Genomic DNA, 16,524 nt, shown 5'->3' with positions numbered 1-16,524 from the left:
CAAGTCCGTATTGCTGAGACGGGTCTTACACAATAATTGTTCTTGGTGGTTTTTTCTTCTTGTTTGATCAAACAAACGTCGTTTTTCTTGGTACCTAAGCAACGGAAACAATAAAATGACACTTCAATGCAACCCTGCAGAGATCTCCAACGCAGAAAAAGTGTTTAAAAAATGACATGCTAAAGTCAAATGTTAGGAGAGGCGTCTTTGCCGCTTTGAGGCAACAACATGGGCTTGTTTTCCGGGTTCCGGTGGTGGTATGGATGCGTTTTCTAAATTAGGCAGTTAGGCCTTTTTTATGCGTTGTATTTGTATTGATCTGAGTATTTCTAGACTCATTTAGGGTGTTTGGGCTTCGTTCCAATTGGGTGCCCTTGATTGATTTTTTTGACAATCGTAACTTTGGGTCTCGGATTAGGCAGATGATTATTCTTTGGACATAATGTTGTTTCTTTACTCTTATTAGTCTTGAAACAATTTCAAAATTAATGAAATTTTTTCACCGTTCAAAAAAAAGTCAAATGTGATATGGTATACTAGTATGAAGTATCTCAAATATTAATGCTTTGTTTGGATTGATGTTGAATTTTTTTTATAAAAATAGTAGGGGTAATAAATGAAGAGAGATAGAGAGAAAAATGTTGAGAGTAGGGAGAATCTAAGTATAATTTTTTAAAAAATGCTTTTGAATCCTAAAGAGAACAAGGCCTAAAATTCGACAATTTCGCGCTCACGTAAGAGATATTTTCCCCTCCAATTTCTATTTCTAGCAAATCAAATTTGTATGGCGTTGGTGGGTCAATGAATCTCGACGTTGACTCACCAGTGAGAGAGAGAGAGAGAGAGAGAGAGGAGGGGGGGCCTGAAGCCAAAAACTAAACAAAACGTCCAATAATGGAATATGACCAAAGTACATATACTGTATGACCCATTGCCAAACTTCTTTTGTTCCTCCATTTTAAAATAGGTAAATGATTTTTGCACTTCATTTTTACCATTTGTACGCTTGTGTTTGTTTTCCATTTACGAAGTTCATCACAATGTTCTTTTATAGATCATGAGCAACTGAACAAATGAGAGGGTAATGTTGTAATTTTACAATAACAAAAAATTAAAAAACAAGCGCAAATTTAAATTGTGGATTTTTAAAAATCATTATCTCCTCTAAAATATATGGAAGATCATACTCTGATGTGATTTGGTCACTTACACTATTGGACTGTATTCCCACAAATTGTAAGTGAGCCTCTCCCTGAGCAATGGATGGAGTCGCAGTCTGACTCGCGAGAGTCGTTGATCTCTCCTCAAATCTTTTTAGAATTTAAAATGTAAGATACCACGGTTTCATTTTGACAATTCGAATGTTTCATTTTATATGTCTTGAAGTATAAAATATACGAAAAAATAAGTTATCGAAAATTTATAGTCATTTGAACGACTCACAATTGGCTTGAAAAAATGGACAACCAGAGATGATCAGAATTTTGACTATTTATTTCTCAACGAGTTTGAAAAGTTATTTCATTTACTAATGAAAGTGATTGTCACTTTCTAAGATCACTCTGCGTACGAGTCATCTTTATAATAAAAAATAATAGTCTGATTAGATATATAATGAAAAATAATAGTCCGATTAGATGAGATTGTGCTTTTAGGGCATGTACAACAAATTAGATAAAAGTCGTGTTTAGCTATTTTACTTAGTCAAATACATAAAAGGTGTTCTCCAAGACTATCAATAGAGGCTAAGCGAAATAGTTTTTGCTCTAGCACCTCTCTAAATATGCCTAGATAATATTCACAAGCTATTACTTTTTTCTTTTTCTTTTTTCAGTTTTTCTCTCCTCAAAAGCTCTCTCCCTCCTCCCTCCCTCTCTCTCTCTCTCTCTCTCTCTCTCTCTCTCTCTCTCTCTCTCTCTTCAGAGAAAATAAAAATACAAGAAAGAAGAGAAAAAAATACCATACTTAATAGCGAATAGGTAAAATATATAGACAATATTATCAGAGTTTTAAAAAAAAGTAAATAGTTAAATTGAGAAATACACTTCTTAATTACTTAAAATATTGCAAGTGGTTGGCTGCCTCGGTGGTGAGACCTTACGCCCCTACTCACCTGGACAGTATTTGATTCCCGTAAGCCCCGTTCCCCTTAGTCACATGAGAAATATTGCAAGTGGTTGTCTTCTTTCTTATAAGCATCACCAATGACGGCGTTTATCCTGAGAAAATCTACTCAATTCAAATATCATGAATGAATATATACATATATATTAAACACCTATCAAAATAAAAATGATGTTTCAAATCAAAGAAATAGAAATCCCAAACACCCTATGTCACACACACACACACACACACTCTCTCTCTCTCTCTCTCTCTCTCTCTCTCTCGGGATGTGATTCTCTCTCTCTCAAAGGATAGGATCATGGACTTATGATCATATCAGACCCCAAAAGCCCTCTCTTCACACCCAAAGTTTAATTATGGCTAATTATGCTGCTCTATTTTTCAGATCATCCAAAAGCACAACCCCTTTACAATAAAAAGTCTAAAAGAGTCGGTGGATGGATATCCAAGGGGGTGCACCTTTACTGGCTACTATGGGGAATCAGATAAAGATAGATAGAGAGAGAGAGAGAGAGAAAATAATCAAACCAGTGATGATTTCACTTCCTAAGTTCTAATAAGCCCCTCCCTTCACTCATTGTTCCTTTTTGACATTTTTGCTCATTTGTGTTGTGGACCTCTCTCCCCATCATCTCACAGCTGTCTCCCCTCTAAATCCCATATCACATATTCTTTTATTTTATTGTGTTCGAGATATTCTAATCAACTTACATGTGCAGCAACTAATTTCATGTTGATTATTTGAGAGAGACATATGGTAATTAAGAAGATATACAAAATGAGCTATATATTCTACGGTCTCAAAATTGAAATGTTATATATATATATATATATATATATATATATATATATATATATATATATATATATATATATATATATATATATATGTTGGTGTGTGAATAAACATTATAATAACTACAGCTTTCCTTAGCAGATGACTGAGCTCAAACTATATATTTAATTAATAAGTTGTTTAAATTTGACTTGAAACCTCAAAAACTTTATAGGCAATGGTCCAAGATCTTTTCAAAATTCTAAGAGATTGAAATGCTATTGAGTCAAGCTAGCTAATTAGGTGTGGAGATCTCGTAATTTGTTTCTTTATTTATTTTTCATATGGATCTATGAATGAGTTTAATTCATGAATTTAACAAACAAAAACATATCAAAAAAAGAAGAGAGTCAAATATGACCCACTGTCAAACTTTTGTTGTTCCTTCATCCATGCATTTTGAATTAGGTAAATGATTTTTGCACTTTTTTTTTCATTATTTGTACTCTTTTGTTTGTGTCCATGTAAGTAAATTTACGATAATGTTCTTTCATATATGACAAAATTGAATGGGTATTGTGTTAGCAATTTTCAGTCGGTGGGTTTACATAGATCATACAATTAAATATAGTATATTGTCGAATGAGGTTTGAATGGTGTCGGTATTACCCATTAAGTTGTGATCGTTTAATAATGCGATCGGATAATTGACAAGTCTCTATTAGCAATCTATTATGATGGGTTACGATGGAATCCGAGCTTATAAATATGTGGTCAAGGTCCCCACTCCAAACCCTAACCTCTTTTCTCATAGCATCCCATCGTGTGTGAGACTAAGGTCAAGATCAAGAGAAGGATTTTGGAGGTAAAAGATGAACAACCACAAAAGGTTTTCATCCTCTGTTGTGACACGTACACATAAAGAATAGTTTTCTTCAGTGATTTGACATGAGATGTTGAGTTTTAGGTTTCGTATGAAATCCTACATACTATTGTAAGTTTACATGAATGAAAAATTAGAAAATGCAGATATAAATTATTGAAGTGTGCCAATCACTAGCCTTTAAAATATATGGAAGATCATATTTGATTTAGCCATTTATTATGATAATGCCAATATATCTCCGCAAATTGTAAGTAAACCTCTCCCCGAGCAATTGATGGGCTGGCTGTCTAATAAAATGGGTTATTCATTTTGTATTGAGATCCTGCCCGGTGTAATCTCTTATCAAATCCTTTTAGCAGTTTCAAATGTAAGTCACCATGGTTTTCACTTACTTTGATAATCCGAATCACTAATTTTATACATATGCCTTGACGCATGGAGTTTGAGAAAGACATAAGTGTTTGAAGGTTGATAGTCGTTAGAACGAATCACAACTACATTGAGGAATGAATAATCAAAGATCGATGATAAGAGTTTTGACTATTTATTTGTCAATGAGCCTGAAAAGTTATTTCGTTTACTAATGAAAGTCATCCATTGTTGCTTTCTAAGGTCACTCTACGAGTCATCTTAATTTATAATAAAATAAAAAGTTTCCAAATTAGATCGATGCATGTACAATCTCACGGGTATCCATTTTCTTAGTCCAAATACATAAACGGTGTTCTTCAACAGCCAGCCTCAATACAGTTCTTCTCCAAATATGCTTAATTAATTACTATTCACAAGTCATTTCTCTGTTTTATTAATTAGTATACTAATTGATGACCATGCATCATCTCTTGCTGCAATCTTTTCTGGTAATCTAACTGCATGTTATACTCCGACCCATTTTCTCAAAATTGCGGTCTTTTTTAATTAAAAAAGAAAAATACCTTTGAACATGACTTTTGTATTTTCTCTCACCAATTTAAAAGATTGATCAATATCTTTAAATTGGTGAAAAAAGACAAATATAATTTTACAGAAGTACTTTACTAAGAATATAATATAAGTAATATAGATATAGTAGTATCTCTTTTCTAAATTTATGTGAAATTTTAGAGTGACCACATTTAAATTTAGGTGACACAACTACACTTCTTTTTATTACTTGTCGGAGCACTACTTTCTTTGGCTCAAAACCACATAACATCGACATGTAGAGTAGTTGCATAACTATGCCAATTTGAAATTGTTACTAATATAAGAGAAAACAAAATTGTTTTGGGATTGGTGCTAGAATTAGTTGAGGTGCGCGTAAACTGACCCGGACGCATGAGTTGTAGAAAGAGAATACAAAATTGCCATTATAGTGTTTGTGTTACCATTATCAAACACTTCACAATCCCATTCAATTAAGAAAAAGAAGGTATTTGAGTTCAATTAAGAAAAAGACAGAGAAAGGTATCACTGCTGTTTTGACTAGACTCCAATGGGAATGGGTTGGCTTCTCAAGGGACTTACGAATTTGTTCTCTTTCAAAGCTTCATGTCATGTCCCTAATCTGCTACTATACCAATTCCAGGTTCAGGACCATTTTGTCCCTTTGGGACAACATGGGTGTTGTCTCCATCCGGGCCGTCCAATTTCGGCAATGGATAACTCAGATTTTATCATGGCAATGTACGGATGGACGGCTGAGATCTGTTCGTCTTAGATGAAATTTGAACTGCGTGTCCATTCCCGAATTGGACGGCCCGGATGGGGACAATGCCCATATAGTCTCCTACGGGACAGGGTCTTTGAGTTCAAGAAATTGATGCAAGAAAATTGTTCTTGAGAAAATTTTAAGTACAGTGAAATACATAAAAGAAAAGTATTTTCATACATGTGTTCATTGATAAAGGAATCTGTGGAAAATATTAAAATTAATTGTTTAATTGTTTAATAAACGAGTACACAAATAAGATTCCTGCAAAATCTTGCATTTTTTGAAAAAATGAGTTTTGAGGAAAAACGAATTCTAACGGAAAAGTTAGAGATTTTGGTCTCACAATTTTGCTGCCAAACACTCAAGAAAATGCAGAAAATTAAGACATTTCCGTATTTTCTTTTCCTTTCCTTGCACCTGATAATTAAGGGCTCCCTAGAATTTTCTCTCAAATTAAATGGAACCCCTCGTTAGTGTACGGTAAAATTGATCCTTAAAATGTTGTAATTGAAAAATGCGTAAACTGACTCAAACGTCATAGATGATAGGAAATTGCGCGACTGGGAATTGGACAAAAACGCGGGCAATGACAGCAGCCGGTCTCTCCCACATGGTACCCACTTGGCATATCCGAACCATCTAATACACTTTTGGACGGCTCAGATTAAAACTCTCTCTCTCCTCTCATCCCAACACTTTCTCTCACTTTTTTTTTCTCTCCAAATTCGAGCTGTCCAAAAAAATCAATGGGCGACTCGGATGCACCAAACGGACACCATGTGGCACTGAAAATTTTTTAGCTTGCACATTTTCGGGACACAATCACGAGAAAGCCACTCCCCAACCATATATCGACAAAAAAAAAAAAAAAAATTGTCCACATTATTACATTCATCGTTCTTATCGTATTGTACATTTCGGTCTCCAGTCCACACGCATAAAAAGAGGACCCCATAAAGAGCCCTGCTACACACAGCAGTCTGTCCACAAATTGTCCACATATTTTATTGTGGGGCTTATCACGGGGTCCTTCACAAATAATTCGAATCGTCTATTAAATGTAAAACAAGTTTTTGAGGGTTTCCATAAAAAATTAGCTCAATTCGATACCTATAGATGTTCGATCCAATCGTCTAGCTTTTCATTATTCTTAAATCTAAATGAAAAGTTCAACAATTGAATCGAGCATTTATAGATATCGGATTGAGCTGATTTTTTGCGAAATCCTTAAAAAAATATTTTACATTTAATGAACGGCTTTAATAATTTGTGTGGGACCCATGATGGACCCCACATTAAAATCTGTGCACAATTTGTGCATAGATTGTCTGTGTGTAGACTTTCTGCCCCATAAAATGGACCCCTTTATACTAAAAATTTTGCCCTATAATTTATTGATTTTTGTGAAATTATTCTCACTAAATTAAAACACTCAAACATTTTCTTCTACTAATTCAACACATTTCTTACAACCTACAGTATAATTTAGTGAAAACAATTTGACGTTTATGAACTACAAGAAGTAAGTCAATAACTTAACACTTAGCGGGAACGCTTTCTTAAAATTTACAACTATATCATAAATGAAGGCTCAACTCAAATTTAAACTTTGATTTGAACCTACCCAATAGGATATTTCATATCAAATGAAGCATTTACTCAGTGAGAATTTGAGTAAAGGGCTGGAGATAATGCGTTTTGAATATGCTGCTTGTGTGATTGTATCGGCTTCTCATTGGTTAGATACTTGGATTGCAGAAAATCTTTTTATATTTGAATTTTATTTCTATTTGGATAATCTTAGATTTAAAAAGATTCTTTCAACAAATTTGAATCTTTAAATACATTGCTGGACCAGAGATTAGATTGCAAAGAAGCCTAATTCAATAATATTAACTACTATAACATTTGACAATGTTAATACTATTATCCATGAATCAAAAAATTGAGTATGTACACCAAAATTAAATTTGAGTATTTACTCATGGTTGTAAAAAAAAAATGGAGTATTTACTTTGATTCAAAACTTAAAACTTATATAAAGGGTAAAATATAAAGTTTTTGTCCTGTTTTGTTGGGTCATTTTTGGAATTGAAGAAAACATTTTAGAACAGCTCAAAATGAAAACACAAGCAAAACAAATAAAACAGGACAGGTGAGTATTAACATAAACTAAAATAAATTGAATGTCAGTCAACACAACTTTGCTAGTACTATACCCAAAATCCACACCCAAACACATTCACAAGAGTGATGGGTCTTGCACACACTAGGGTGTGAGTATAGGTGTGTGTTCTAGGGTGCATGTGAGGGATAACATGCGTGTTGGACCGATCTCGGTCGTCCATACCGAGCAATGAACGACTCAGATTACATCTCAATCCAATAGCAATAAACGATTGAGATCTGTTCGGCCGAATTGCAATCTAAACCGTTCATTGCTAGGCAGTCCCGGCCCAACACGCATGCACCCCTAGTTCGTGTTTGATTGTCCTCCATTTTTGACGCGTGAGTTTTCCAGGCAAGGGTAAAACTGTCTTTTTCAGTACCATCCGAATTTTGAGACGGCTCACTAAACGACAAAACACCTCATCCCTTTCCCCCCGACAAGTACCTCCAGCAACCTCCTTTTCACACGTGGACGGCCAGAGATCCATCTCTATCTAACTCGGTGGTTGGAGTCAAGGCCGAGCCCCCCGAGGTTAGCCCCAGCCGTTGGAAAATTTGCTTCCTACGCTATCGATCAGGGTTCGATTTCCCGATTTATGCCACAAGATAGTAATTTTCTGTGAATTATGCTAGTCTCGACATGGAAAACCTTCCTTTGATCGAACCATAATTTTATTAACCGTCCAAAAAGAGAGTTAATATTATTTTCCATCCTATTGGTCGAAATTATATAGAGACCACATAATCATTACATTTCTTGGTACTAGGACAACAAAATCTTTGTGGTCCCCAAACCAGATTCGTGGTCCCTATATCATTTTGACCACTAAGAGAGGATAATGTTCATTCTCTTTTAGGGATGATTAACAAAATCATTCTCGATCGGAATTAGATGAGGATCGCGTAAACTGACACGAACACTCGTGACCTTCCAAGAAAAGAGAGAGTCAAGTCTGACCCTTAGGATAAAATTAAAAAAAAAACAGTCTGGACCCTTAACTATGGTTAAATTCCCCATGCGCTTCATAAATCCAACCACGGTTAAATGCCGCCGCTTAAACCCACCATTTTTTAATTCCTTTTTCTCCTCACTTCCTTCCAATAACACAACAATAATAAAAATCTCCGTTTATCCCTCCCTCGCTCTCTCTCCTCCCTCCCTCTCTCTAGAAATGATGATAATTGTCGCCGTGTGAAATCGTGGCGGTGTGCTCCGTTCACGAGCCTTGACTCTCTACACTGACGCCGACAGCCGTTCTCTCTCTCCTCTCCAGTCAACCCCAAGCCTCCGTGTCGTAGCACAGGTTTCTGCTATTTTTTCCCGAGAAAAATTTTTGGACGCTTTCTCGGAAAATCCCGATTTTGCGACCAAACGTTCATAGTAGTCGATCTGTGTGTATTGTGATTATTGGAAAAAATCTACGATCTACACTCAGTCCTTGTCGAACAAAGGCTAGCTGGGTTTTGTTTACTTCTGATTGTCGGTAGCTGGAGAGAGCTGGGTAGGAAGTTTATGGAGTGACGAGTTGATTCGATTTCGAAGGAAGTTTAGGGGGTTTCGAAGAAGAGAAAATCATGGTGGAATTCGAGAGTTCGGCGTTGATAGCGGTTCCTACTGCTTCCGAAGAAGCGAGCGTGTCTTCGTCTGGTGAACAATTGATGATATTGCCAGCGCCACCCGTAGCTACTACAGCTGAGAAGAAGAAGCGAAATCTCCCCGGAATGCCTGGTAAGTCGGGACCAAGCTTCCGTCCAGTTTTCCTAACGTCCATCCCGCTCCAGTTTGGATCTTCGCGGATCCTTCTGTGGCCTACATCAATGATCGGAATCGTTCATTTTGCTCGAACTCATCGAACAAAATATTCACCTCAATACATTAACTCGTCGTACGATTATTCTCCGTCTATTTTTTCCGTCGTACGATTATTCTCCGTTTATTTTTTCCTTGCACAAATTGTTTTTTCTTTTATAGCTATTGATGTTCGACGAAGTTAATTTATTACAAGAATTTCATACTTAACAAGATGTACGAAATGAGCGATTTCGATCATTGCTGTAGAGAGGCCGAAAAGGCCCAAACTTGACGAACTAGGCATGTAAGGAAAATTCACCTGAGTTATAAAAAAAATTTGAAAAAAAATAAAGATGTTTGTAGATAAGGAGTACGAAATCAAAGGAAGAAAATGAGAAAATGTTTGTGATTAAACGTGAGGATGTGTTTTTTTAGATCCAGATGCGGAGGTGATAGCTCTGTCGCCGAAAAGCCTATTAGCGACGAACCGATTCGTGTGCGAGATCTGCAGCAAGGGGTTCCAGCGCGACCAGAACCTCCAGCTCCACCGCCGCGGGCACAACTTGCCGTGGAAGCTCCGGCAGCGGACGGGGACGGAGGTGAGGAAGCGGGTCTACGTGTGTCCCGAGCTGACTTGCGTGCACCACGACCCGAAACGGGCGCTGGGCGATCTGACGGGGATAAAGAAGCACTTCTGCCGGAAACACGGGGAGAAGAAGTGGAAGTGTGAGAGGTGTGCGAAGAAGTATGCGGTGCAGTCGGATTGGAAGGCCCATATGAAGACCTGTGGGACTAAAGAGTATCGCTGTGATTGTGGGACTTTGTTTTCTAGGTCTGTGGTTTGCTTTTTTATTGTTTGGTTGCTCAGAAAATGCAGGAAAATTAAACCTTGATTTTTTTTTACTCAAAAAGCCCAATAACACAATTTTAGGCCAGACTATGGGACTTGGGGGCTGCTGTCCCTAGCATTCAGCAACGCTCACCGTCCGTCTCGGCAATCAAAATCTCTTAAAATCTTATGCAATTTTGGGCTGGAGTCCATATCAAATTGAGTTTTATTTAAACTTTTACGTAAATGACGGGAATTCAAAATTTTGGTCACATTTTTAATAAGGTCAGATTCTGTCTTAAATGTTGTTATTGAATTATTTGCTCATTTATTCAATTTTATGCTTAGAATGGGATTTGACCATTAGAATACCTTCATCCCAAAGGAAGCTTTTACTGCTCAAATTTGATTGAAGACCAATGAATTTTTGCACCAGTTTTAGTGTGTAGAGGATCTAATACTTCTCCCCCTCTCTTGTTTGAATGACATAAATGCCTAAATTTGTATGCTGATGTTGGGTTGGGTTCGTTTTGTGATGTTAATCAGGAGGGATAGCTTCATCACTCACAGGGCGTTTTGCGATGCGTTAGCACAAGAGAGTGCTAGATCAGCTGAAAACCTAGCCATTGCTAATTCAGAGGGGAGTCTGAAGATTCAGACTGTTGTTGCAGCTTCGTCGTCCTCTAGTCCGCCGCCGCCGCCTCTCACTCCGTCCACAGGTGTTCTCTCTCCTGTTCTGTCCATCCAAAGCTCAGGTATAATTTCAAAATCTCACTGTTTGTTTTGTATATGCCAAATCGAGGAACTCATGAGGCCTTTTTTCCTTTATGGTTCCTTTTGCCTAAATTTTTGTTTGTCTTTTTACAACTTTTGTTCGATTCACTTCATTTTTGGGATGCCTGAAAGTTACGAAATTAGGACGAAAAGCAAAACAGAAAGACCACTAAAGACGAGAGAAAAAATTAAGCAATTGTATTTAGTAGTATTCTTACTTCTTAGCTTTGTCTTATTTAACTTTAGTTTGTATTTCGATACTGTTTTATTCCACTCGACGAATGATTGATCCAACAAATTTTGACGATAAATTAAACATAGTATCAGTAGAAGGATATAATACTGATTATTGGTAACATAACTTAATGAAGCCAATTAGTTGCTTAATTTGGGGATTGAAGGATCAAATCAATCAATTTATTTTTCCTTCCATTTATTTGAACAAATTTTTTGACGTGATCTGTTGTCTGGATTTGTCTACTAGTGATCATCTTTGTTTTCATCTGGAGATGAGGTTCGGATAAAGTTTTGTAAGGATTGATTCGGACAGAGGGTCTTTGTTTTATTAAACTAGTCTTTTTAAATTACTTTTAAATTAGTACTTTATCTGTTAATGAGTAAGTAGTGCTACTTTGATAGTAAAAGATTAAAGGGGTTTAATTATTGAAAGTTGGAAAGCTTTCTTTCTGATCTCATAAAAGCAAAGATAAAAGCAATTGAAAATATAGATCGGTTGGTGAGAGTCAGGACGCCATCATTGAAATCTCTTTTTCACCTCTAAAGTTCTCCACTATCTTCCCAAGTTAAAAAGGCCTGAAGAAAGGTTCCTAGTTTTTGTGTTTTGGTATTGTTGGGGACAGCTTCTCCTTTTGATTTACGAGATAAAAAGAATTCTAAAGTAATGGGGAAATCTTATTTTGGGAAAGCTTTAGTGGTCATTGTGCCATTGTGGTGTCTTTTAAGATGGTAATTTTATGCTGGATTTTGAGGGACTGGACTGGCTTGTTGAGTACCTACGTCGATTGACCGAAAACAATCATGTTTAGAACTCGTCGAGAATGTTAAACGCATCTTGAGGTATATGAGTTCTCATCCAAGATATATGTGTTCTTAAATCTTGATTGTTAACCGATTTGACATGATTTTTAGTACGGTTAATGTTATCAATGAGTACTAGAAATGTGTTTCAAATCATATGCCCAATAGGAATTTACAACCGAGTCAAATGACCTCAACAAGAATTGAGAAGGATCCTCGTCCGTTTAGATTTTAGTGTTTCAAACCTCTTGCTTTTGCTTTCAACTTTAGAAAAGCTCTAGATTAATTGATTAAAATCGGTTCTTAAAAGTATATAAATGTTTAATACTTTTAGGTCTATGTTTTCAATTCACCTCATGTATAAGATTTCTTGTTTTCTTGAAGTGCACCATAACCTAATACCTCAGTGTCCTTCATTCTTGATGTTTGACTCTGATGACAGAGGCACCGGAAAACCATACTGCGGGACTAGTACAACAACCACCAGTGGCGGCAGCCTTGACCACCACCACAACTGCTGCCGCCGGCTCGTCCACCACCAGCAGTAACACCTTAAATAGCAATAGCGGCGTGTTTGCTAGTATATTTGCATCATCCTCATCGGCACCAGCTGGTCTCCCACAATCCTCCCAATCTCCATCCTCTTACTCTGATATGATCTGTGCCATGGCCGGCTCAGAGCAATACAGGACAGAACAACCCATGTCCCTCTCCCTCTCCTCTTCGCTCTACCTATCCAACCCCACCGCCTCTTCCCTATTTCCAACCACCAGCCATGAGCACCACCGCGCTCATCAACCGCCCGCTTTATCCGCCACCGCATTGCTTCAAAAAGCAGCCCAAATGGGTGCAACAGGATCCGGATCCTCCTTCCTCCGTGGCCTCGGTTTGGAACTGCCGTCATCGGAAAATCGCACCCCCACCTCCACTGCCTCTGCCTCCTCCGGCCCTCATCAGTGGAACAACCACGTTAAGGCAGAGGGGAATTCCATGGCATCTGGGCTGGGACTCGGGCTACCCACCGACGGGCCGGATCTGATGATGGGTCCATCGTCCATATACGGCAACAGGCCCACCACGCTCGATCTTTTCGGATTGGGAGTTGGTGATGGTGGGGCCTCCACTGCCGGGTTTTCTGCATTGCTTACCTCCATGGGAGGTGGCATTGATGTTGCTGCAGCCGCTGCTGTATTTGGAGGAGTAAATTCGAATGAAGAGTCTTGGGAAGGCCCATCTGAGAGGAAACCATCTCTGCTTTAGCACCTCGTTTCACTAGTTTTGCTGTTGGATTCTGGTTCATCTCTCTCTTGGTTTTTATGTCGGAGAGATTTTTTTTTTTTTTTTGTATGCGTAGTTATATATATATTTATATGCATGTATGTAGCCTCTCCTTTTTTGTGTAGTTGAAAAGGAACTTGCAGTTTCAATTTAGGTTTTGTTCTTTCTTTGATACATGTCCAGTATAATTATGGCTGATCTTTGGGTACGTAGTAGGGGCGGAGTCAGGATTTGGACTCGAACTCTAAAGGGGTAAAATTAGTAATGAAATTTTTGGAAGACGATATTTATAGTTTGACTATTATTGTTCTTGTAGATTTTTGAAACTTTTTAGTCAAATTGAAAAATTATGTAGTTGAAATTGTATGTTTTTCTTTCCTATGTGTAAAAAATGGACGCCGTACCCTTTAATAGCTCTCGCAATTACTGAAGTACTGTGTGTGTTCAAATTTACTTATTTTGATTTGTTTACAAATTGATTGGATCGAAAATGTGTTTTAATGGAGTTGGATAGGTTTTGAAGGAGGGCAATATGGTAATTTTACATACCAACTCATCTAGGCAATTGCTGACTGGGGAGAGGCATGATGGACCTTTTAAACACACACACACAATACCCAAATTTCCGATATGGGAGCTAGCCCAGCTGATGCAAGCCCAAGAGTCTCGCCACTAAAGATGGAGTTGAATAGGTAAGTTGGTCCAAAACTTATCAGGTGCTACCAACTTATATGAGGTCAGTACATACAAAGGTTTTTACTCTCGACTTTAATTGTGATTTGCGGAAATGAACCAAGATGCGCGCGTAGGGGTAATACCAGTCCGGTTTTGACCTGTTATGGCGTATTTTTGGGTCAAAATCGGTTATCCGGTTTGAGATTTTTAGAAACCGAAACCGGTTGGGATAATATGGTCCGGTTTGACCGGCTCAACCGATTTCGGTCCGGTTTATCCGGTTTTCATTCATGGGTCATATTTTGGATTCAACATATCAAAAAATTCACAATTCAACCCACAAAATATCAACCAAAAATTTATCATTCAACCCTTTTTTTTGGGCCCAACAAAAAATGATCAATTTTGAGCTCAATACATAAAAAAAAACTCATAAAAACATAATGAAGCCTATATTTTATATATATATATATATATATATATGATTGATTTTATATAATAAATATATTTGTTAAACCAATATACCAAAAGGGTGGGTAGCTTAGTGGTAAAGAGAGAGAAGATCCTTCTAGCCTTCCAAGGTTTGATTCCCCTCCCTTATGTTTATATGTTTATATATATATATATATACACACACACACCACGGATCCAGTGAGGGATCTCTTATCAGTTTACCGTGCGGACCTTCCCTTTTCCGATCGAATTACGACGATCCAAGCCGCTCAATGTGTTCAGAACGTGATTTTAAGGGTACCCGCGAGAAATCAGCAAAAAAAATGATCGGAAAGGGCTTGATCCGAGCAGTTTTTTACTGAACCGCTCAATAAAAAACTGCTCGGATCAAGCCCTTTCCAATCATTTTTTTTGCTGATTTCTCGCGGGTATCCTTAAAATTACGTTCTGATTACTTTGAGCGGCTCGGATCGTCCCAATTCGATCGAAAAATGGGAGTCCCACACGGTAAGCCCGTGCGGGATCCCTTAAGGGAACCGGACTATATATATATAAATATCTAAAAAGACACCTCATAGTTTTCGATCAAATTTTATGATCCGAACATCTCAATGTGATCAGAACGTGATTTTAAGGGTACTCGCGAGAAATCGGCAAAAAAAATGACCAGAAGGACTTGATTCGAACAATTTCGAATATTTTTTTATTGAACGGTCCAAATAAAAACTATTCAAATCAAGCTTTTCCCGGTAATTTTTTTTTGCTAATCTCTCGCGGGCACCGTTAAAATCACATTTCGCACACATTGAACGGTTCGGATCATAAAAATTTGATCGAAAACTATGAGATTGATATTTGGGATATTTTTTTAAGTGTTTAAATTGGTTGTCCGCGGAATCGCCCCAATATATGTATATATTATACATATATAAAACCGGTCCGATTTCGATCGGTCTTTAAAACACATAAACCAGATTGAAATTATTTTTTTAGTTTTTAAAATTTTATAAACCGGAACCAGATCAAAATTATTCGACCAGTTTAAAAATTTTGATCCGATCCGATTTTTCTGGTTTCGATCGATTTTTCGGTCTTAGCTAACAGCTTTAGCGCGTATTGGCCCGGATACTTGAATTAAGGCGGCCAGGATTGTTTGTTTGTTATGAGAAGCAGCTCAACAGATGATTGGATACAGCTAGAAGTAGGGACATAGATCTGGTTGTGGTTGTGGTTGGGGTGGGGGTGATAAGTGAAAGAATCTAATCAAATAAATTTGGTCAAATACGATCGAATTGATGTGTTACTACTATTTTAAGACATGAAGAAGAGCAGTGTCCAGGTGCAACTGTCCCTCAGATTAATTGAATGTCAGTGAGTTGGAAGAAGCAACATTTCTGTCCAATCCTCTGGCCCACTCATGGTTAACAGTTTAAATAAAACAATAAGGTTAACGTTGACGTGGGGACTAAAAACATAATGTTGACGTGGGACCACGTCAACATTATGTTTTTAGTTGTAGGTGGAGAGCCTGCTCCGTAGCATTATTGTAAAAAATATTTCCTTATTTTTGGCAATATATTTGCCATTTGCTAAGGGTCCAAAGAAGTGGAGCCGACCCAAATTTTGTAGCTCTTGAACTCTCCTCGCTAACAAAAAACGAGCATGAAATTCGAGCTCAAGCTTGAACGAGTTGAGCCCTTTATGAGTCAAGCTCAACACTTTAAGACTCGACTCAGTTCAAAAAAGCTCCGCTTATTTGTATAGACTCAGCTCGTATACTACACCAGATTATGTAACGACCTTGTTTGTTTGGGGATTTCAAAATCTCTACGCACGGTTTCCAATAATTTTTTTTGTTTACCTCTCTCTACTCATTACTCTTAAAAATCTCGTTCAAAACTCAAACCGGATTAGGATTCAAGGGCTGCATGCCAGAACAATCGAATAATTGCTCCACACCCAATACCAGTCTGCCACTCATGGTTATTTCCCGAAAAAAGATTAGGGCCTCCTCACTTAATTAGTAAGTACTCGT

At 37.4% G+C, this 16,524-nt stretch overlaps 1 protein-coding gene across 1 annotated transcript; it reads left to right on the top strand.

Annotated features, from left to right (window-relative positions):
• Positions 1 to 8,745: 8,745 nt before the first annotated feature.
• Positions 8,746 to 13,514, top strand: LOC131332516 (zinc finger protein ENHYDROUS-like). Its single transcript, XM_058366804.1, has 4 exons — positions 8,746 to 9,379; positions 9,878 to 10,274; positions 10,818 to 11,026; positions 12,526 to 13,514. Exons 1-4 carry the CDS (start codon positions 9,226 to 9,228, stop codon positions 13,341 to 13,343), a joined length of 1,578 nt encoding a protein of 525 aa, XP_058222787.1. The 5' UTR covers positions 8,746 to 9,225; the 3' UTR covers positions 13,344 to 13,514.
• The last annotated feature ends 3,010 nt before the right edge of the window (positions 13,515 to 16,524 follow it).

The sequence above is a fragment of the Rhododendron vialii genome, chromosome 7a, assembly GCF_030253575.1.
Source record: "Rhododendron vialii isolate Sample 1 chromosome 7a, ASM3025357v1".
Taxonomy (NCBI): Eukaryota; Viridiplantae; Streptophyta; class Magnoliopsida; order Ericales; family Ericaceae; genus Rhododendron; species Rhododendron vialii.
The sequence above is the reverse complement of the archived record's forward strand: the minus strand, read 5'-3'. Positions and strand labels throughout refer to the sequence as shown.